Source organism: Enhydra lutris, unplaced genomic scaffold (assembly GCF_002288905.1).
Source record: "Enhydra lutris kenyoni isolate GAN:26980312 unplaced genomic scaffold, ASM228890v2 scaffoldscaffold27, whole genome shotgun sequence".
Lineage (NCBI taxonomy): Eukaryota > Metazoa > Chordata > Mammalia > Carnivora > Mustelidae > Enhydra > Enhydra lutris.
The window spans coordinates 471190-495695 of record NW_019154111.1 but is presented as its reverse complement, the minus strand read 5'-3'; the positions used below and the strand labels follow the sequence as shown (position 1 = coordinate 495695).

Genomic DNA, 24506 nt, shown 5'->3' with positions numbered 1-24506 from the left:
ACTTTAAGAGACTTCTCCAAGAACAAAAAAGGTAGACACCATTTCTCTCACACCACTGCCCCCCAGCCTAAGTAGAAAGACACCTGCGGGAAACCACACTCTCCACCTCCCTTGCTTACAAAGTGTATCCCCACCCCATGTTGGCCTACTTATCTGTCCCATCCAACATGCCTCAGTCAGCAGGAGTCCATCTCAAAGTGGCTCCCGCCCTGTTTCCTCCCTCAAATGGCTCCAGCAAGAACCAGCCCCACTTCAGAATGACTTTTGTCCTGGGGAGAGGGAAAAATGACCACACACACCAGTAATTCCCAGTCTTGGCAACTGAATCTGATAACCGGCATACAGAGAGTGCCCTGCCAATCAGTTTGTCTCCAGCCCCAGCAGGCATCTGGGCTGACCACCAGCCTCTTGCCCACCAACAAAAGCCTCTCAGGAGACAATCTAGGGAGAGAACCCTCTAGTTCAGTGCAATCACAGCCTAAATCACTATTTAGTAAATAGACTAAAGGCAGACATCTGGTCTGACTGCTGACACCAACACACCCACTACGGTCCCAGACTGGTCAAAACTGCACAGGGACCAAACCTGGCCCACGACAGGCAAAGTGGGTCACTGCGGCTAAGTGAAGTCAAATGAGGCTCAGCCACAGTAGCAGGGTGCATGCAACACACAGAGGACGCGATGCGGAAGCATCAGGCTCTGGTGAACAAGGGACATTGGGCTCCAGGGCACCGCAGGATCTCTTCTTCATCAGACCAGTACTTTAAGATCAGGCGATGTAACGGACATTCCTAATACATGCAAACTGACACAATGAGACAGAACTAAATGAAATGGACATAAGCAATAGGCGTGATTAAAAAATTCAAAGTAATGGTCATAAATATACTTACTAAGAGGATCTCAGACCTTCAACACAGATAGAAAATACAAAAACAAAACAAAACAAAAACCCAGAGATGAACACAATAATTGAAATTAAAAATAAACTACAAAGAATCAATAGTGGATTACAGAAAGCAGAAGAATGCATCAGTGAGCTGAAGAGTAATGGAAAGCAACCAAGCTAAAAAGAAAAAAAAAAAAAAAAAGGAAAACATGGTAACAGGTTGAGGGAGCTCACCAACATCATCAAGCACATCAACATCCTCAGTATAGCGATTTCAGAAGGAAAAGAGAGAAAAGGGGAAGAAAACTTATTTGAAGGAATAACAGCTGAAGACTTGCCAAATCTGGGGGGAAAAAAAACAACACAAATCCAGATCCAAGAGGCACACACACAGAGCATCCACAAAATTAGCTCAAGAAGGTCTACATCAAGACACATAATTCAAATGGCAAAAAGTAATGACAAAGACAGAATTTTAAAAGCAGCAGTAGAAAACAATTACATATAAGGGAAAGGCTGTCTGTGATTTTTTAGCAGAAACTTCACAGGCCAGAAGAGAGTGGCAAGATATAATTGAAATGCTGAAAGGAAAAAACATGCAAGCACGACACTATCGAGTAAGACCATCACTCAGAACAGGAGATAAAGAGTTTCCCAGAGAAACAAGAGTTAATGGAGTTCATTTCATCCCCACTAAACCAGCCTCACAAAATGTTGAAGGGACTTCTTTGAGTAGAAAGAAAAGGCCATAGTCAGGATTAAGAAACTTATGGAAGGGGGGTGCCTGGGTAGCTCAGCAGGGTCCTGGGATCCAGCCCCACATCCGGCTCCCTTCGGGAAGCCTGCTTTCCCTCTCCCACTCCACCTGCTCCTATTCCTGCTCTTGCTCCCCCTCTCTCGTTGTCAAATAAATAAATAAAATTTTAAAGAAAGAAAAAAGAAAATTATGGAAAGGAAAAATTTCAAAGGTAATACAAACATAATAAAAGTAACAGACTAATCATTTATAAAAGAAATATGGAGGGTAAAGCACAAAAGCAGGAAAGTCAACTACACCTGTAAGGACTAGTCAGGAATTTCCAGAGTAACCGGATGTAAAATGTGACATCATATACATAAAATGTGGTGGGGGGTTAAAATTTAGTGCTTTTAGATGGGTTCAAATAGAAGCAATCATCAACTTAATACAGACTGCTATGTAAGATCTTACATATGAGCCTAGTGGTAATCACAAATGCAAAAACTGTAATAAATAGTTAAAAATAAAGAGAAAGGAATCCAAACAAAGCCATCAAACCGAAAGCAAAGAGAGCAAGAGAAGAGAGAATAAAAACAGGAAAACCAGTAACAAAATGGCAATAAGTAGATCCCATCAGTAGGTGCTCTGAATGTAAATGAACTAAATTCTCTGGTGAAAAGTCACCGGGTGATTCAATGGATTAAAAAGAAAGACCCTTCAATATATGGCCTAAAAGAGACTCACTTCAGACTTAAAAACATCTGCTGATTAAAAGTGAAGGGAAGGGGCGCCTGGGTGGCTCAGTGGGTTGAAGCCTATGCCTTTGGCTTGGGTCATGATCCCAGGGTCCTGGGATGGAGCCCCGCATCGGGCTCTCTGCTCGGCAGGGGGCCTGCTTCCCCCTCTTGCTCTCTGCCTGCGTCTTAGCCTACTTGTGATCTCTCTCAGATAAACAGATAAATAAATAATCTTTAAAAAAAAATAGAAATGAAAGGAAGGGAAAACATTTACCATGCAAATGAAAGGGGAAAAAAAGCTGGGGTAGCAATATGGATTTCAGACAAAATAGACTATAAAACAAAGACTAACAAGAGACAAAGAAGAGCACTATCCAAGGGCACTTTCCATTTTCTGTTGGAAAAATCCAACAGGAGAACTTAACAATTTTAAGTATTTATGCACACAACAGGGGAGCATCTAAACACATAAAACAACTATTAACAGACGTAAAGGGAGAAACTGACAGTAGTAAAACAACAGTAAGGGACTTTAACACCTCATATCAACAGATCATCCAAACAGAAAAGTCAACAAGAAAACAGTGACTCTGAATGACACGTTGGACCAGACAGACCTAATATATATGCAGAACATTCCATCCCAAACCAGTGGAAATACATATTCTTTTCAAGTGTGCATGGAACGTTCTCCAGAACAGATCATGTATTTGGCCACAAAGCAAGTCTCAACAAATTTAAGAAGATTAAAGTCATTCCACACATCTTTCTTGACCACAGTGCTATGAAACTAGAAATTAACCACGAGAAAAAAATCTGGCAAGAGCACAAATACATGGAGGCTGAATAACATGCTACTAAATGATGTACCAACCAAGAAATCAGAGAGAAAGTTAAAATACAAGGAGACAAATGAAAAGGAAAACACAATGGTCCAAATTCTTAGGGATGCAGCTGATGCGGGAACAGAAGGCAAGCGGAGGACAAAGCAGAAGCTGACACCCCACAAACCCTCCCCGCATGGGATCTATGTGACATTCCTCATGCACTCCTGGTCCCCCTAAAGCTAAGGAAAGGAGAAACAAGTAGTTAAACTTCTAGAGATCACAATCCTGCAAGACAGGAGTCTCCCTCAGTTTACAAATGTCTTAACAATCTACAAGAAGAAAGCATTTCTATCAATAACCTAGCTTCCAGAAGAAAATGCAGATCCAGTTAAATATCCTTATAATCTGCAGCCCATTGACAGACACATGAAACGGGAAGAATGCAATGCTCCTCCAGGGAGTTCCCACCCATCTTAATGTTAATGCCTGCTTATGGCCAGGCCACAGGTATTCTGTGAGTCTTCTTTAGCATAGGAAAGCTCTTTCTGAAACCTCCCTTTTTCCTTACCTCCCCCACCCCATTGTATATAATCAGCTGCCCCTCACGACCTCCCTGGGCAGCAGCTCTTTCTGCCCACGGTCCTGTCCCACACTTTTAATGAGCCACCATTTTGTACCAAAGATGTCTCAAGAATTCTTTCTTGGTTGTTGGGGCTCTGGGCTCCACCCTACTGAACCTAACCTATCCTCCAAAACCCCATCACAAGCAAAAGCTGTTCCAAGAGGGAATATTAAAGCAACACAGGCCTACCTCAAAAAGCAAGAAAAATAACCTAACCTCACAGTGAAAGCACACAGACTGCCAGCAAGGAGACATGCACCTCTCTCTGTCTCTCTCTCTCTCACACACACACAGGAATATTACTCGGCTATAAAAAGAACGAAATCTTGCCATTTGCAACAGCGTGAATGGACCAAGAGGGTATAATGCTAAGTGAAGCCAATTGGAGAAAGGCAAATACTGAATGATTTCACTCACATGTGAAATTTAAGAAATAAAACAGAGACAAACAAAAAACAGACTTAACTATAGGAACTTATAGTTACCAGAAGGAAGGTGGGTGGATACATGGGTGAAATAGATAAACGGGATTAAGAATACGTTTATCTTGATAGCACTGAGAAATGTACAGAATTGCTGAATCAGATTGTACACCTGAAATATAGTATATGTGAATTACACTTGAATAATAAAATGTGTACAATTACGTAACTGTAAAGTTACTAAGTACCACATCCATTTAGAAAACAAATATGCACAAATACAAATCCAGTTGGCCTGGGAGGTTCATCCCCTTTATTTCCATATCTTTGCAAGGAGCTAATTCAATAGGCCAGAGTTAACAATGAAAGAACGGGCTGAAACTAGCTGCCATGCAACAGAGGCTCCCCTGCTAACAACTTGAAGTTCTGTAGTATTACACAATAACCTAGAGGTCCCAGAAAATATGTGGAAAATTATGAGGTGAAATTCCTCTCTGAAGCCATTTCCATGGCACATCCCAAACTGGCTGTGCCCAGCCTAAGACACTTCTCCATGGAGAAGAGCTTGGGTAATCCTGAGTGGTCTGCTACTTCTCTGCTTGTACACGCTTTCCACCACCAAGAAACACTAGTTAACAATCGCATTGTCTAGTTGTATTTCCCTGTCCACTTGGCCCATTCTCCCTCAAGTCTCTATGCTAGGTCTTTCCAGATGCATTTTCACTCATGACTCACATTCTGTGATAGATCACTTAAAGCTAAACAGTTCAAAAAAATTCTTATCTACTTAATTCACCTTTTAAATTAACAAAATAAGAATTTAACTGGTGCTGAAGTGTAATTTTCAAAACTTTAAAACCCTGACTTTCATGAAAATATAAAACGAACAAATGCAAAAGCTATTATTCAACTCATTCATTAATGAAGTTATCAATAAAAATTTGAATAAAGGCAAACAGGATTACCAAAACGAATTTACTAATGGATGCAAAAATTGTGCATCTACTATGAAAAAGTTTTGCAAAATGGGCACCAGAGCGCACAAACCACTACCAAGTTGCCTGGACATAACTTTTTTTTTTTTTTTTTTTTAAGATTTTATTTATTTATTTGACAGACACAGCAAGAGAGGGAACACAAGTCTGGGGAGTGGGAGAGGGAAAGGCATGATTAAGAATCATTTGCACAACTATTTCTCAATTTCTTCCCCTGTAGAGCTGCCCAATAACCTAATCAAAACAAAATGAACAAGAGGCTTATACCCCAAATATAGTTACAGAGGATCCACTAGACAAGCCCAGCATTTCACTGAAAAGTCACCCAGTAATCTCTTTTGCTCATTTACAAGTCTTAGGCCATCTCTCCGTTTTAGATTATGGTTGGTTCTAACAGGAGCAAAGCAAAAATCTCAACAGGAGGGAGGAAGGATGCTGGGGCAGCTACAGCCATTGAGTATTTCCATCAAGAATGGGAGAGCTTGCATTGCCAGCAAAGGTACACTAAAAGGGACAGTAGAATACACTGCTAGTGGCCATACAACTTGGTATAACATTGCAAAAAAGCCACCTAGTAACATATACTAGAAATTGTTGAGGCTCAGATATTTGATTCCATAATTCCACTCCCAGAAATTTTCATTCAACATATAATCAGATGTGGACTAAGATATAAACCTATCACAGCAGTAACTACAGAAATTTTAACATGTAAAATAACTTATGTAGATTTCCCAGCTTAAAATAGGTTTTCCAAAAGCCCTCACTGAGTCTCTCCGTCCTTTCTATGTAATCCACTTAATACCCAGGATTTCCCCTATGACGTCTCTTCCAGTGCACTCTAATTTCTGACTGGTTTATCCCTCTGCCCTCTTAGGCTATAAACTCTACAAAGGCTTGTGCCACAGAATTCAGTTGCGTGAATTTAGCACGATGTCACATGTACAGTAGGCACTCAAATGCCGGCTCACTGAATAAAATGTTACACAATCTCAAAATACGTGTCGAGTATGTTTCCTCTATAGAGAGGGGTAATAAGTATTGAACAATAAGTACTGAATATCAAAACAAAAATATGAGAAAAGCCTCAAGTTACCATCCCAATGCTACTGAATATCAGGATCACATGCAGGTATTTTGAAACGCAGACTGCCAATAAAGGGACACGCACTTCAGCTACCGCTAGCACACAGGCAGGCACCACAGTCTCTGTCACGTGAGCCATTCTTTGCCACAGTGTGTGTCCTGGACACATTACGCATCTAAGGAAACTAATAAAGCTCAAAAGAAAACTTCTGTTCTGCAACTACTTGAAGGAACTCTTGAATAAGGATAAACATCCTTAATTGTGATGGGAGTTTTTTTTTTTTTTACATTATTTTAAAACAATCTGATGTTTCTTGGGCCAGGCTTCTCAAGCCTTGGAGCATGAGACTCACGTAGGAGTTCTGTTAAAACACGGGTTCTTATTCTTCAGTCAGTCTAAAGTGAACCCGAGACTGCACTTCTTACAAGCTCTCGGGTAAACTAAGGATGCTGATCTGGGGACTTCAATCCAAGTAGCAAGTTCTTAGAAATTACTAGATGCAAAGAAAGGTATACAGAGCTCCATTTTCCTGTTTTGTTCTTGTTTTTAGGAATCCTAAAGCACCTATCTCCTCTGATGATTTTTCAAACCATTCCTGGTTTAAGATTCTCAATATCCTGCAGATCTACAATTTAAAATAATGGGAAACAGAAATAAAGGACCACTATAGAGCCAATGAAAATTTGAAGTATATAAAAGGAATACTATGAATAACATTATGCCCCAAAATGTGATAATCTAGATAAAATAGATCAATTCCTTGAAAAGACACAATCTGCCAAAACTCACATGAAAAGAAATGGGTAGGGTGCCTGGGTGGCTCAGTTAGTTAAGTAACTGCCTTCCACTCGGGTCATGATCCTAGAGTCCTGGGATTGAGTCCCGTGTGGGGCTCCCAGCTCCATGGGGAGTCTGCTTCTCCCTCTGACCTTCTACCCTCTCGTGCTCTCTCTCACTGTCTCTCTCTCAAATAAATAAAATCTTAAAAAAAAAAAAAAAAAGAAAAAGAAAGAGAAAAAAGAAAAAAGAAAAAGAAAAGAAAAGAAATGGGTAATCTGAATAGGCCTACATCTATCAACGAAATGAAGTCCATAGTTAGCATCCTTCCAAAAGAGAAGGCACAAGACCCAGATGGGTTCACTGGTGAATTCTGCCAAACATGTGAAAAGAACAGGATGCCAATTCTACACAATCTCTTTCAGGGGATCAAAGCAGAGGGAAAGCTTCCTAAATCACTATGAGGCAAGCATTGCCCCAATGTCAAAACTGGACAAAAACATCTTAAGAAAACTACAGACCAATCTTGCTCATGAACAGGTGCAAAAAATCCTTAACAAAATAAAATTAAAATGAATCCAAGAAAAGTATAAAAAGAATTATACATAACAGCTAGATTTCAGGTATGCAGGGCTGAGTCAACATCTGAAAAAAATGCAATGTAATCCATTATATCAACTAAGTAAAAAAGAAAAATAGTTTTATAGGACTATGTGCAGAAAAAACATTTGAAAAAATCCAACACCCATTCACCATAAAAACTCTCAGTAAACTAGAAACAGAGGGGAACTTTCTCAACTTGATTAAGACTACCTACAAAGTACTTACAGCAAGCATGGTAAGAAACTTGAAGCTTTCCCAGTGTGATATTGGCAAAAGATTAGACAAATAAGTCAGTGGAAAATAATAAGACAGCCCAGAAACAGACTCTCAAATACAGTCAAGCAATCTTCTGACACAAGAGGAGCATAAGCAATACATGGATCGAAGATGGCCTCTTCAACAAATGGTGCTGGAACAACGGGATATCCGCAGGCAAAAAGTAATTTAGATGCAGATCTTCCTTACATCCTTCACCAAAATCAACTCAAAATAGACGTAAAATGCAAAATAGGATTCCTATAAGGCAACATAGGAGTAAACCTCCACGTCCTTAAGTATGGTGAGGTCTTCTCAGACACAAAAACAAAGGTACAATCCATGGAAGAAACTGATACACTGTTCTTCATTAACATTAAAATCACATATCATAAAGGGTTGTTTTTCAAATATACAAGAAGCACTTAAAGCTCAAAAATAAGAAAACAACCCAATTATAAAATGAGCCAGTGACTTTAACACCTCACCTAGGCTGCTTCCCCCTAGCTCTCTGCCTGCCTCTCTGCTTACTTGTGATCTCGCTGTCAAATAAATAAAAAATCTAAAATAAAATAAATTTTTAAAAAATACCTCACCTAGGATGATATACAGAAGGCAAATAAGCATATGAAAAGATGTTCTACTTCACAATTCATCAGAAAAATGCAATTTAAAATAACACTATCACAAATGTTATAACACATTTATCATAATGGCCAAAATCTTGAACACTGATGCCGTCAAACGCTGGTGAGGATGTGGAGTAATAGAAATCTCACATTGCTGGTGGGAATGCTCAACAGTACAGCCACTTTGGAAGAGTTGGGTGGTTTTGTACAAAACTAAACATACTCTTAACATATGAGCCAGCAATCAAGCTCCGATGCATTATCCAAAGACGTTAAAAACGTATGTCTACACAAAAACCTGCATACAGATGTTTACAACAGTTTTTTCATAAATGCCAAACTGCAAAAGCAACCAAAGAGTTCTTCAGTAGGTAAGAGCATAAACGAACCACAGTAACTCCAGACAATGGAACATTATTCAGTGCTAAAAAAGGAATGCACTATTGGGGCGCCTGGGTGGCTCAGTGGGTTAAAGCCTCTGCCTTCAGCTCGGGTCATGATCTCAGGATCCTGGGATCGAGCCCCGCATCGGGCTCTCTGCTCAGCGGGGAGCCTGCTTCCCTTCCTCTCTCTCTCTCTGCCTGCCTCTCTGCCTACTTGTGATCTCTGTCAAATAAATAAATAAAATCTTAAAAAAAAAAAAAGGAATGCACTATCAAGCCATGAGAGGACACAGAGAAACCTTAAATCCATAATGAGTTAAAGAAGTCCATCCAAAAAAGCCATATACTGTACTATTCTTAAGTTATGACATTCTGGAAAAGGCACAACCATGATGAAAATAAAAAGCCAAGTGGTTGCTGGAGGTGGGAGGATTTAGGTAAGTAGGCAGAGTACAGAGGACTTTTAGGACAGTAAAAATACTCTCTCTGTATGATACTATAATGATGGATAGATTTTATACATTTGTCTAAATCCACAGAATATGTAATATAAACTATGAACTTGGGAGTTATTATGTAGTATCAATGTGGTTTTGTCAGCTTTCTTTTTTCAAGATTTATTTATTTGACAGAGAGAGAGAGAGAGATCAAGTAGGCAGAGAGGCAGGCAGATAGAAAGGGAAGCAGGCTCCCTGCTGAGCAGAGAGCCCAATGCAGGGCTCGATCCCAGGACCTGGGATCATGACCTGAGCCGAAGGCAGAGGCTTAACCCACTGAGCCACCCAGGCACCCCAAGTTTTGTCAGTTGTTAACAAATGTCCCACTGTGATTGGTGGGTGGTGATAATGGGGGAGGCTGTGCATGTTCAGGGAGCACAAGGGAAACCTATATAACCCTCCTCTCAATTTTGTTGTAAACCTAAAACTACTGTAAAGAAGTCTTAAAAAGAAAAAAAAAAGAAAAGAAAAGAAAAGAAAATAGGCACCCAATAAGCATTCTTGACAAGAACACCTGATTTTCCAGGAATGGATTACTGATACCTCTACTGGGCTAGTGGATCCGTAAAGTATGAAACTAAAGAAAGTTGCTGGTAGGTCTTTCAGCACCTAGAAGAGCTCCTAGCACAGGGACTCAAATAATCACTGCACAAATGACTATGGTATTTAGTCTAGGAGAAGAGGAAAAAAAAAAAAAAAGCCTGATTAAGGTTTTTCAGTATTTGAAGGCAGCTACGTAAAAATCAACTAAAAGTCTTCCATACCATCATTGTAGGAAATTAAGAAAAAGAAAAGTCTATTTCAGCCTATTTTAAATACACATTTTTATCAGTTGTCCAACAACGCTATATGCTCTTTCAATAGAGCTACCTGAATGCGTTCAAGCAAAGAAGCCAAATGGCTATCTCAGAGGGACACTAAAGAAAACACAACCGCCCTGCAAACACTAGGTTTCCTAAAGTTGCCCCCTACCCCTACACATGGGATTCACTACTCACAACATCTTCACTAGATTAGGAATAAATTTCAACAAGTTTTCCTACTTTGAAAATAAAAAATAAAGTTGTCTCAAAACAGCAGCCATGGGGCGCCTGGGTGGCTCAGTGGGTTAAAGCCTCTGCCTTCAGCTCAGGTCATGATCCCAGGGTCCTGGGATCGAGCCCCGCATCGGGCTCTCTGCTCGGTGGGGAGCCTGCTTCCCTTCCTCTCTCTCTCTGCCTGCCTCTCTGCCTACTTGTGATCTCTGTCTGTCAAATAAATAAATAAAATCTTTAAAAAAAAACAAAACAAAAAAAAAAAAAAAAAAAACAGCAGCCATTGGGCCACAACCCTCAACCTTACACATGACCTCAAAGTAAATCAAAGGCTTAAATTCTCTGGAAGTCATAAAAACAAAAGAAACCATTCCATTGTGATAAATGAATACCTTCAAAGACAATAGTATGATAAAAATACAGGACTACTCAGAATTAAATCCATTTGTTTGAGCATCTGTTTGCTACCTACAAAGAGTAACTCTTTCTGATGGATTTAACCAAGAAAAAAAGATAATAAAATTCATTTGATGGCACGTTAGTGCACAAACACCTCATTTTCCTAGAAAACCCCAAAAGACATCTGGTATTAATATATCAAAACCCAGATTTTTTTTTTTGGTGTGATCAAGCCATAATATTTTAGCATTGTGAATATTAAAACTGCCCTCATAACATTACTTGGGGTTTTCAATGGGTTCATCTAGAAGAATACCATAAATTCTGATAATGCTACAATGTATCAATTTACAAGATTTTTTTTTTTAAAGAATTAAGATTATTTTTACACTTACTTTGGAAGCTTTAGCTTCTAGAAGCATATAGCTATTAAAATGCTAATATGGAAAGATGAGGTGGGGATGCTACAGAGACTTAATACCAGTAAAACACAGGAAATTGATTCTCTAGATGATGTGGAAAAGCTGGCTTATAAAGTTAATGAGATATTACTTAAAGCAAAAGAAACAATTTGCCCATTAACAATGAGGATAAACCAAACATTTTTGTCATCAACTATAATGACACTAATTAAAGGAACAACAAAAACTAAAGTAGATATGAAAATCAACTAAAGTACAGGAAAAAAACTATACCAACCACATGAAATGAAGTATAGTTATAGCAGCAAGTCCTAGCAAGTTAGAAATAAATATAAGAATAAACAGAATTCCAACAATTAAATAGGTTATACACTAAGGGAAGTGTGACTAGTCAAAAGGAGTAAATTTCCCATTGAACATTTAAGAGACCTGACAACTACCTGGGATGGATTTCTAATATAGCAGGAGAGTAAAGTAAGAGGATTAACCCCTGAAACTTGAAAATCCACTACTTTGTCTCCCAGATATCTTAGCTAGCCCCAGATAACAAAAATATCACAATCCTTAAGCAGTAGCTTTAGCCAGAGATTTCTTGGCCATTCACAAAGTTTAAAAAAAAAAGAAAGAAAGAAGGAAAGAAACTGCAAGTTTTCCAAGTTTCAAAGTAGGTCTAGTGCTTTAATTTAAATACAAAAATGCCATGCTGATTTTTAAGAAAAATATGTTGTCAGAAAACCCAGGTTTTAGTCTCAGTTCTACCTCCAATATCCATTTCCAAAGGCTTTTCCTTTGGAAAGGAGTATTTTATTCTCTGTATATGGAATATATTCCAAAATTATGAGTCTATCTGTTGCTCCTTGCTTATATGAACAAAAGGACAAATTTTTAATATATAGGTATCACAAATTATCATTAAATACAGATAAAGTATTTCTGAAGAAAATTTAACATATGAATTCAGATGTGCTGCAAGTGTAAACTACACACTGGTATTTGAAAATTTTAGTTAAAAAAAAAAAGTCAACTCTTGGGGCTCCTGGGTGGCTCAGTCAGTTAAGTGTCTGCCTTCAGCTCAGTCTGTGACACCGGGGTTCTGAGATTGAGCCCCTGTGGCTCTGGGAATCCCTGCTCAGCAGGGAGTCGGCTTGCCCCTCCGCTTTTGCTCCTCCCCCTAGCTCAGGCTCACTCATGCTCTCTCTCAAATAAAAATCTTAAAAAAAAAAAAAAGTCAACTATTGCATTAGTAATTGCTTATTCTGATTACACACTGAAATAACATTTTAGATGTTAAGTTAAATATATAAAATCAAGTTTGTTTGTTTTATCTTTTTAACGAGGTTACTGGGGAAGTTCATTACATATAAAATTACATTTCTATTGTATTGAATGGCCTGCTGCAGGCTGAACTCTTCACAGTAAGGGCTGTAAATTATTTTCTACAGCATCTACTGAAGTATGGCACATACAAATATTCAAAAACCATTAAATGAACTTTATATAGAAGCACAAAGCAGCAACTAAGTAAGACCAAAACTGACTTTTTGATTCACATACCAGCTATATTCTGTTTGAGTGACATTAATAACCTCTTATTTGGTAGTCATAACAATTCTGAACTATGGACCAAGACAATCAAAAAAAATTTTCAGCTGAAAAAGTAAACTGACATACCTCATTTGTATGGGGCTACATTATGTCCTCCCAAAATTCCTGTTGAAGTCCTATACCTGTACCTCAGAATGTTACTATATTTGGAGATAGGGTCTTTAAAGGGATAAAGTAAAATATATCATATAGGTGGACCTAATCCAATAGGACTGGTATCTTCATAAGAATAAGAGATTAGAGACTATCTTTTTTCCACTGTATATTTTTTCCTGCTTTGTCAAAGATTATTTGGCCATAGAGTTGCGGGTGATACCTGGGCTCTCTACTCTGTTCCACTGGTCTATGTATCCTGTTTTTGTGCCAATACCATGCTGTCTTGGTGATCACAGCTTTGTAGTAAAGCTTGAAATGAAGCTTGACCATTCTCTTACACCGTACACAAAGATAAACTTGAAATGGATAAAAGACCTCAACATGAGGCAGGAATCTATCAAAATCCTAGAGGAGAACATAGGTAGTAACCTCTTCCACATCGGCCACAGCAACTTCTTTCAAGACATGTCTCCAAAGGCAAAGGAAACAAAAGCGAATATGAACTTTTGGGATTTCATCAAGATCAAAAGCTTCTACACAGCAAAGGAAACAGGCAACAAAACAAAGAGACAACCCACAGAATGGGAGAAGATATTCACAAATGACACTACAGACAAAGGGTTGATATCCAAGATCTATAAAGAACCTCTAACTCAACACCCAAAAAACAGATAATCATGTGAAAAAATGGGCAGAAGACGTGAACACTTCTCCAAAAAAGACATGCAAATGGCTAACAGACACATGAAAAAATGTCCATCATCGGCCATCAGGGAGATTCAAATCAAAACCACATTGAGATACCACCTTATACCAGTTAGAATGGCCAAAATTAACAAGACAGTAAACAAGTGTTGGAGGGGATGTGGAGAAAGGGGAACCCTCTTACACTGTTGGTGGGAATGCAAGTTGGTGCAGCCACTTTGGGAAATAGTGTGGAGATTCCTTAAGAAATTAAAAATAGAGCTTCCCTATGACCCTGCAATTGCACTACTGCGTATTTACCCCAATGATACAGATGTAGTGAAAAGGGCCATCTGTACCCTAATGTTCATAGCAGCAATGGCCACAGTCGCCAAACTGTGGAAAGAGCCAAGATGCCCTTCAAAAGATGAATGCATAAAGATGTGCTCCATATATACAATGGAATATTACTCAGCGATCAGAAAGGATGAATACCCAACTTTTTTATCAACATGGATTATTTATCAATAATCTCTGGAGGAGATTACACTGAGTGAATTAAGTCAAGCAGAGAAAGTCAATTATCATATGATTTCACTTACTCATGGAGCATAAGGAATAACACGGAGGACATTGGGAGACAGAACTGAGTTGGGGGGAATCAGAGAAGGAGACAAACCATGGGACTGTGGACTCTGAGAAACAAACTGAGGGTTTTGGAGGGGAGAGGGTGGGGGGTTGGTGAGCCTGGTGATGGGTATTAAGGAGGGCACGTATTGCATAGAGTGCACTGGGTGTGATGCATAAACAATCAATCTTGGAACACTGAAAAAATAAAGTTAAAAAAAAAAAAGAGAGAGAGAATAGGAGATTAGAACACAAGTAACAGACAGAGGAACCAGCAATCCATGAGGACACAGAGACAAGGAAAGCATCTATCTGCAAGTCAAGGAGAGAGGCTTCAGAAGAAACCAAAGCTGCCAACACCTTGCTCTTGGACTTCCAGCTTGAGAATTAGGAGAAAATAAATTTCTATCACTTAAGCCACCCAGTCTACGGTACTCTGTGGCAGCCCTAGTACACTAATACACTGCCCTAAACACTTAGAACTTTTCCACTTTCTTAGTGGAGTCTTGGCCTTTACACAAGTTACAAATTCAGTTCCTCAGTCACACTAGCCATATTCCAAGTGCTCAATAGCCATGTGCAGCTAACGGCCAGGCTACTGTACAGTACAGACCTAGAGAGACCACCAAACCCAAAATTTCCAAAAAGAGTGCTTAAGTAGTTGAGAGATGTAACCAAAAAATGTGTTCTTACTATATAGTGAGGCATGTTTCATCTTTAATTTTAAAACAAAATGCAAATGCAGAGGATTTAAATCCACCCTTGAGTTACTCATTATGATTTGCTGAGTAGATTAAGGAAGGGAGTTCATAGTTTATAACTATGTTTGGTACATGTGAATGTCATCACCAAGATTCCTTGAGGTGTGTCCATTGCTGCACAATACAGAGAATTACTGACATAAGTGACCAGGATACATTTATCAGTACAAAAAAGTCAGAATTCTAGGTATGATTTCCCAGAAATTCCTAAGTTATCCACTAATAAGTTGGAGAATGCTAATAGTCAGCTGTAGATTTTATCATGTCTCTTGTCAACTTAATCAAGCATTTTCGATAGAAATTAAATTCCAGAAACATAAGAGATGGCATGAATATACTGAACAGGATATTCCTGGATTCATTACCATTTAACCATGAGGTATCAAAAAAGTATGTCTACTATTAATAACTTCATGCATCTATAAATAATTAAGTTTAAGCAGCATGGAAAAAAATACAGAATTCAGGAAACAAATAGCTCTGCTAGACTAGCCCAATAGGACTGAACACATCTACTAAAATAAGTAGCGATCTCCTTTAAGAATTAGAAAAATGAAGGTAGGGGGACTCCTGGGTCACTCAGTCAGTTAAGTGGCTGACTCGATCTCAGCTCAGGTCATGATCTCAGGGTCACGGGATGGAATCCTGAGTTGGGCTCACCACTGGGCATAGAGCCTGCTAAAGATACACTCGCTTCCTCTGTGCCCCCCACCCCCACTCTTCCATCCTAAAAAAAAAAAAAAAAGAAAGAAAGAAAGAACATAGAGAGTCCAAAATGCAATCCTCGGTATAATAAATTTCATTTACTGGAAAGTATTTTACATTGCATAGAACTTTACAGCTTTTTTTTTTTTTTTTAATGATTTAACTTATTTGTCAGGCAGAGAAAGAGAGTGTGTGCCCATGCGCGAACAAGCAGGGGGAGCATCAGACAGAGGGAGGGATAAGCAGGCTCCCCACTGAGCAAGGAGCCCCACACGGGACTGGATCCCATGAGCCTGGGATCATGACCTGGGCTGAAAGCAGTCGCCCATCCGAATGAGCCACCCAGGTGCTCCAGACCTTTACTTCTTTAACTGGCTTATTATACGTTATCTTAAATTTGCCCAAAGACTTCATGTTTGGATATATTCTTAGTTTACATAAAGAAACTAAGGCTCTAAGAAATTAAGTGACACACCCAATGTCACATAATTTGTAAAGGACTAAAATTCAAACCTTAGTTCTCTAGTTCCAAAACTTTGTATAGGCTTCACCCTGTTAAAGCATTAAAACTATGCCTAGTGTAGTGTTATGTAATGTTAGTTATAACAAAAATTTTTAATACAATTACAGTGACTTGATCAAGTGTGTACTAACAATACTTAAAATGGTGATTAAATTCAGAATAAATCTCAACCATGGTAATTCAGTTTAGAAGAAATAACTCCCAAGAGCATTATGTTCACAGGAATCTTTTAAAAATTTAAATGTATGTAATATTTTTGCAAAGAAATACCAAGTGATAGATAAAGGGCTTTCTAGCATAAAATTTATTTATGATAATCAAATTAGGTGAGGAAAATAAAATGGAACTTTTAAAACTAGAGTTTTTTTATATATCGTTTAAGTGAATAATGTTTCATATCTAACTGCTATATTCTTTATTCCATCAGATCCACTTATGAGTGATATAAAAGTGATTTAGAAGATCAATATTCAATGTTAAGGGGGATTTAAAAAGTGAGGAACTGAGCTAGAACTGAAGAATGAACAGGTGGGAAACAAGCAAAGGAAAAGTTATTTTTGAAACAATGGGAAAATTTAAATATGGACAGGTACTACAAAATTTTAGGTAGAAAAAGTGGAGTTTCATTTGAATGAAACAACTTACAGTACGTTCTCATTTAGGTTTAAAAATACTTCATTGTGTAATTATACACAACAAATATCTGGAGGGATATAGATATAAACACACCACTTATCCATATACATGGCAGTAACTGGTAATTTCGGAGACACTAGAATACGGTATTTCATTTTTGTTTACCTTCTAAAGTTTTATAATGCATATGTATTACGTTGTAAAAATATGAAAATTTTAAAATATCAATATTTTTATTAAGGCAAAAGAAAAACCTCTCCATCTGCTGTGCCTTACCTTTGTGAAATAAGTAGATGTGAAATGATTCTGAAGATGGTTTGACTCTTCACTTTTATTTTAGCTCTCAGGTGTTTAAAATAAATCAACTTTATTTTCAAACATACAGCTTGAAGCTTGTATATAAGCTTCATGATAAAAAAAATGAAATGATCACAGACAAGAACAAAGCCCAAAAAAGTCCCTATTTATAAAACAATTTTGAAAAGTCACCTATATTTAGAGAGTTTAAAATAGCAATTGTATGCCCATACCAGCTAAATATTGTTTACCATGAATTAAAACAAAAATCTTAAGATAAAAAGGAAATGAGAAAAATAAAAATGTATTCTTGCTATTTATCAGTGTTAAAATGCGAGTCTTAAATCTTCCCAACAACTGTCCTTGGAAAGTCTCATTCTCTGTATATCACTGATGAGAAAAAAAAGCTTAGGAAATGCATCCAGAATATATAAGAAACTCCTGCTTGGCAATCATTTTCCAATACTGTATATACATATATCAAATCATTAAGCTGTACCTCTGAAACTAATACAATGTTAGGTCAGTTATACCTCAATTTTTAGAATTAAAAACTACAAATTGATTTTTTAAAAGATTTTCTTTAAGTAATCTCTACATCCAGCACGGGGTTTAAACCTACAAGCCCCAGATCAAGGGTCACATGCTCCACCAGCCAGGCGCCCCTACAAATTTATTTATAAAAAAGGAAAGACAGAGCACCTGGCTGGCTCAATCAGTAGAGCGCCGACTCTCAGGGTCATGAGTTCAAGTTCCATATTAGGTATGGAGATCACTTAAAAATAAAAATAAAAGAATAAAAAACCCTCCCCCACAGAAAAATGGCAAGAGTAAAACACTTCACAAGTGATCTACAAAAGGCCAATGAACACTCGAAAAACAAGTATCCTGCCGTAAAGGAAATGTACATTAACATCACAGAAATACCTCTACACATCAACCAAATGGCTAAAACTTAAAACTAATTCTAAGGTTTAGAAAAGAACATTCTAGGGGATGAATTTAGCATGAGCTTAGGCAAGAGTATTAAAGCTGGAACAAATGTTCATATAAGTAAACATGGGTAGTTCATGTGGCTTGGTCACAGACAGGGAAAGATAAAATGTATTCTGGAAAAGTAGTTAGGAATCAGAACTCCGGGTATCAAGTCCAACAGAAGGACTTTAACCCATATCTGATTAGCAACCCCATGACACGGATGACAGCTTTGTACAGAATGTTCCAAGGCCAGGGGGGCGGGGTGGAATACAGAAACTTTCAAAGAATTTATCTCCTATCCTGCATTAAATTTCTCTATTCTCCACAATCTGATGTTGCCTTCACTCATCAACCAAAATCTCCATCTGCACTCTCCAGCCTACTCAGACCTCCTTTCTCTTTACTCACCACCAGGTGAACTCACACCTGGTCAAGGGCAGCTCGGAACTTTCACTCAGGGCACATCACTTCCTTTACTCTTCCACTCCCCCGAGCCTGCTCTCCATTTAAGTCCAGTGCTTTTGCAGAGGCCCAACTGAGGTCTACACATTCTGTGACTTCCTGACTACTCCTAACTGCCCTCCTCTCCTTCTCCTGAGTCCTTCCCTTCCCTTTCCTATAATAGGTAATTCAACATTGAACTAGAATCCATATTATTTTGTTCTCAACTCTCTAACCAGACCATTAACTCATGGCTAAAGGGATCACACCTTTCACTTCTGTACCCCTGTAGCACCTATTACCAAAGAAAATACATAGCCAGCTGTCAGTTCCTCTTGATAACAGAAATGCTAACATACCCTGTCATTCAACAGTTCCATTTCTAGGAATTTATGCTACTGATATATACACAGACACACAAAAAAAATATGACCAAAGATACGCATTATAGACAGTAATAATAAAACTACAAATAACCTGGGGCACCTGGGTGGTTCAGTGGGTTAAAGTCTCTGCCTTCGGCTCAGGTCATGATCCCAGGGTCCTGGGATAGAGCCCCCCAATCGGGCTCTCTGCTCAGCGGGGAGCCTGCTTCCTCCTCTCTCTGCCTTCCTCTCTGCCTGCTTGTGATCTGTCTGTCAAATAAATAAATAAAATCTTAAAAAAAAAAAAACTACAAATAACCTAAATGTCTATTAAGAAAGATTAGTTCATTTAAGTCCATACCGGCTATCAAAAAACAAAACTTGGGGTGTTGTATGAAAGCAGAGAAGGTCGATACTTCCCTTGACAAGGATGGATGAGGCCCTCCGGCCTGACAACAACCATATATAAAGTCACTACCACCTAGTTTGTGGCATCTAACCATCACTTTCTTTGTTTTTTGAACCACTGTATTGTACACCTGAAACTAATTATGTTAGCTACACTGGAATTAAGGTAAAAAAAAACTTAGGATACATATACATACGGATCATAACAACATAAGTGAAAAAAGTTGCAGGAAAAGGGTAAATAGGTCTTATTTATATATACACACATAATTTACAATAACAAAATTTTAGAATGATAATCTTTGGTAAATTGGATGGACTTAAAAAATAAAAAAATTTCACTCACTGCCCCAACAGAGTGAATTGCAAAAGATTTTATAATATGAATCCATTTTCTTTAAAACAAGGATCATAATATGCTGAGGTATATGTACCAAAATGAATATTTAGAATATATGCCAAGTGTTAATGGTTATTCCTAGAAGAGGGATTACAGAAAACTCTCATCTACATTAGTGTTTCTTTTAATAAGCACTTACTTTAGTTACCCTCCCCCACCACACACAAAGATTAAAAAAAAATCTTTGAGCTAGCAATCCCAGAGAGATAAGCCTTGCCTTTTGGTCCACCTGGCAATTAGTTAAAACCAGCTTAACCGTTGGACAGCCCACTATATTAAATCTGAGTAAGCATTACAGGTAAATCACATCTGCAAATCAGATTTACAGAAATTACTGACTGAAAAGCTACTTCTCTACTAGCCAAGTATTAAATATCTGTCTGACGAAGGGAATACTGCTAGTGTAAAGTGACGCTTAAATATTTGCTGAATCATTGCAAAAGGCAGGCATTGCACTGGTCTCTCCTAATATACGGTTCCATTTTTAAGTATCTCTTGGGTATCTGGAGTCTACCGCAAACTTGCCTCAGGCCTTTGTTTCAAGGCCAACACCTGAGAGGAGGCAGAAATCCCTACATACTTTCTTTTCACCTGTTAGTGGAGGAAGAAACTCTGAGAACCACTAAATCACAGAGAATCCCAAGGGAGCACTGAATTCTGTCTCCATGGATCTGTGCTTCATAAAGGATATTATAGTTCTTACAGCTACTCTACATGCCCTGCTCCACAGAGGAGCTTACCAATGTCTGACTTAACGCGTCCGGACCTTCTCCACTAAACCTTCGATAAAAACAGAGCAAGGAACTGCCCGTTTTTCTCTACTGCTCCAAATATTTTCCCATCTCATCACTGACCCAGAGATCCAACTGCCATTTTGTTTTCCCCTTGGACTTACAGCTGAACAGCTTATCACTACTGATGCTAAGTGCTTTATATGTATTACAACCAATTTATACTAACAATGCTGTTAATTATTCATATTTTATCAGTAAACAACCTGAAATACAAGGTTTGATAATTCGTGTTAAAAAGAAAACCACAGGCTCAAAAATGGAGTCACTTACGCTAGGCCAAACTAACTGCAGTTTCAACCTCACCCAGAAATGTAGTCTTCAGTTAGGAATTATCTGGTTGGCACCCATGAGGTCATCTGTTACATGAGCCTTTGTCCATTTCCCAAAGGAAGGTGACCTCATCCCAAACAATCCTTTTTCCTGTTGATTTCCTTTTCCCACCTTTAAAAAAAGAAAAACAAAAACAAAGAAACCTCTCCCTTTCTGTAGCCCTTTGGAGCTCCCCTCTACTTGCTAGCTGGGATACTGCCGGATTTCATGAATCAAATACAGCCAATTACATCTTGAAAACTCACTCAGCTGAATGTTTGTTAACACTAGTAAACAGTGGCAAAACTAGGGTTTAAACCCAGAGATTGATTCCTCAATCTAAGCTTTACTATACCACACTATCTCTGGGATATATTCTCTTCAACCTAGAAAACACCAGAAATCTTCAGTCAGATGTTGCCACAAAATGAACAAATCTTTTAGAATTTCTAAGGAAAAAAAAATGTTTTATTCAAGCTCAAGTCCTGGACAGCTGCCCTGGATACACAATCTTTGCAAAGAAAGTGCTCCAGCAAAGGAATATTTGATGTAAGGTTATACACCTTTTTTATGTAAAAAGTTACAAATAATTAGACAAAGAACATTTCAGAAAGTTGCAGACCTTATCTTAAATTTCTAGAATAGGCTGTAGGACTTTAATCTTAAGGGAAACAGGGAAGTTTCTTTTTCTTTTGTGTTCAGAAGGCCCCTCTTTGGTGTACGTGTTTGTTTTTTGTTTGCTTAACAAAGCAGATGTACAGTATGTGATCTGGCTGGGCACAAAGAGAGCCTATACCCTGAAATTCTGCAGTCAGTCTGACCTTAGTAAATGTTGAAGAATAGCTAGCTTCCTGGGGGGGGGGGCCCACGAGCAGGGCCCACAAATATTAAAAGCTGAAAATTTCCTTTATCGCAGTGAAGTGCTTAGGTTTTTCACAAAACTGAACATCAACATGCCACAGGGATCAAATGTTTACTCACAGAAATGCAAGTCTGGCTACCATTGGGTTACTATGAACTTGCTTCACAGTAGAAAAGCCATAGAAAAGCCACTGCTTTTCTCAACTTCTGAAAAGCTATTTACATTAATAATTAAACACTCAACCTCTCAACCAAGTCAAACAGATTTGTGTTCAGATTCTCCTTCTGTTACTGCTTTCCTTTACTTGCAAATAAGACATAAAGGTATATGTGAAAAACTTAGCATACTGAATGACTGAAGAGTAAGAAGTCAAGGTCCCCTACTTCTACTCTTTGTTTTACCATCAATATTCTCAGGATATGAAACAACTGGACAAGTCCAAATCAAATTCAATACTCTAACCAGCCCCAATCATTCAAGTGTCTATAGGAAACTATATATATATATATATATATATATATACACATATATATATATATACACACACACACACATATATATATATATTTATGCACTGATAAAACAGGACTTCTACACAACCAAGAAAAACTGGTAAAGAAATATACTTATTAAGAAATTATCACATAAGTCAATTGCAACACATGACAATGCTATCACCCTAACTCACACCTCCCATCTATAACTCTGAATGACGATCATTTGGTAAAACGATAAAAATCCACAAGTGAGTGTTAGAGCTTTGAAACATCTTGTACTCAATAAGCTCTGGGGCTTTCGATGGATTAAAAATCAACGGATTAAAAATGCAAGACGGGCAGTAACGCCTGATCTTAACCCCTTGGATGCAGAGTAGTTCGAGCTGCTCTTGAGGCCTAAGGGTTAATGTCGCACGTGACGCTCCCTCTTCTCCAGGTGGCGCGCATCCGATGAAACGCTGTAGCAAGGACTGACATCTATCCCTATTACTTCAGGGGAGGAAACTGAGGCAGAAGAGAGGCTGAGGAGTATGCCTAACGGCTCAGAACTCGGGAGTCTGAGGCCGACTGGAATCTTTCTGGGTCTAGAGTTCGGTCCTTTTAACCTTTCAGGGCTCAGAGGCAGGGGCAGGTGACAGCGAAAAGTGGAAAGAGTACAGTACCGGTGGGAAGAAGGGGTTCCAACGGGGTAAAGGCATGCTCCATATCAGACTACAGGCCTCTGCATTTAAAAACAACAACAGAAACGCCACGTTAGGATGCCTCCGAGCTAATTCAACAGTCTGCGAACTCCCCCAGAACGCCGGCCGCGTCCATCCCGCGCTCCCGCGGCGGCTTCCGGGCGGAGCTCCAGGGAGCCCAGGCGCCGGGGGTCCCGCCGCCCGGCTCCGCGGCGAGGAGCCAAGAGGGAGGCCGGCCTCCAGGGCGGGCAGACGCCGCGCGTGCCTCCGGGAGCCGCTCCCTCCTCCCTGTCCCCGCGCACGGCCACCATCCGGGGACTGCAGAGCCAGACGCGGCTGCCCACCACCCCCCTTCTTCGCGCTGCCCGCCCCATCCCGCGGCCCGCGCGCCCACATGGTGGGCGGCGCGCTGAGCGGCGGCCGCACTTACACAATGGCGGGTGAAGCGCGCGGCGAGCGGAGCCGGGGCTGCGGGAGCGAGGACGATCGACCGCTCGGAGCTCAGCTGAGGAGCCTCGACGGCGCGCGGCAGGCGCTCGCAGGCTTAAGTAACGGGCGCGCGAGGCGGCCCCGCCCCCTTCCGGAGCCGTGGGCCGGTGAGGGCCGCGCGTTCCCGCCGAGCCGCGCGCCCCCGACGTCGCCGACGCCGGGCAGTCCGTCAGCTAACTTCCTCCCGCAGGTTTCTTCTGCGCCAACTCTGCGCTCCCGCTGGCGCGGGTGTCGCTGCCCAGCGCTCTGCGCTGCCGTCAGTGAGGAGGCCGCGCTCTGCTCAAAACCAAGCAGCAACCGCTCGGTCACCCTTCCTCAGCCTGGCCTCACAGCCGGGCAACCTTCCCCGTTGTCCGGAGCCCGTCCTCCCGGTCCCCTTTCTCTCTGATCCCCGCTTGCCGCCTGCATCCTGAGCGCACCCGCGTCTGTCCTTTCTCCCTTCCCGGTGAGCCTAACCAGAGGAAGGTGTCGAAACTCATAAGGGGAACCCTCGTTCTAGTGGAGCCCTCAGGCCGTGCCATTGCCTGCCAGTTACGAGAAGAATCGCCAATTACAGGAAGAAGCGTCAGTTACAGACCCCAACAGGAGAATCGTCCAACAGGAAGGACGTAACAATAACAGGCCCCAACTGGAAAAAGATGGATGTCGCACCTGCTAGCAAGCCCAGCAGGCTCGACCAAGGAGATCCCTCATCATCCTGAACTCTTCCTTTTCTCCAGGAACTTTCAGTTCAAAGCAACCTCCCACCCTCCTCCTCCTCCTCCCTGAAATAACGGTCCTCTCCTTTGTGGGGCTTACCTGTGGTTTTGCCATAGCTTGCAGGCCCTGAATTGCAGTTCTTTGCTATTCTGGAATAAACGCATTTTGCTGACAAAACTTACTATTTCATCTTTCAGGTCCATAAAATTCTGTGTTTGTTTGTTTGGGTTTTTTTGGTTTGTTTTTAAAGATTTTATTTATTTGACAGAGATCACAAGTAGGCAGAGAGAGGGGGAAGCAGGCTCCCTGCCAAGCAGAGGGCCGATGTGGGG

The 24506-nt window shown here is 39.9% G+C and overlaps 1 protein-coding gene across 1 annotated transcript in view; it reads right to left on the bottom strand.

Annotated features, from left to right (window-relative positions):
- The window catches only part of LOC111152088 (thiamin pyrophosphokinase 1), a 348477-nt gene extending 324972 nt beyond the window's left edge, over positions 1-23505 (bottom strand). Inside the window, exons 1-2 of the mRNA XM_022510396.1 lie at positions 23417-23505; positions 22969-23027 (exon numbers count right to left, since the gene is read on the bottom strand). Of these exons, the coding sequence (XP_022366104.1) occupies positions 22969-23011 (43 nt within the window). The 5' untranslated portion in view covers positions 23012-23027; positions 23417-23505. The remainder of the gene's footprint in view (positions 1-22968; positions 23028-23416) is intronic.
- Positions 23506-24506: the final 1001 nt, after the last annotated feature.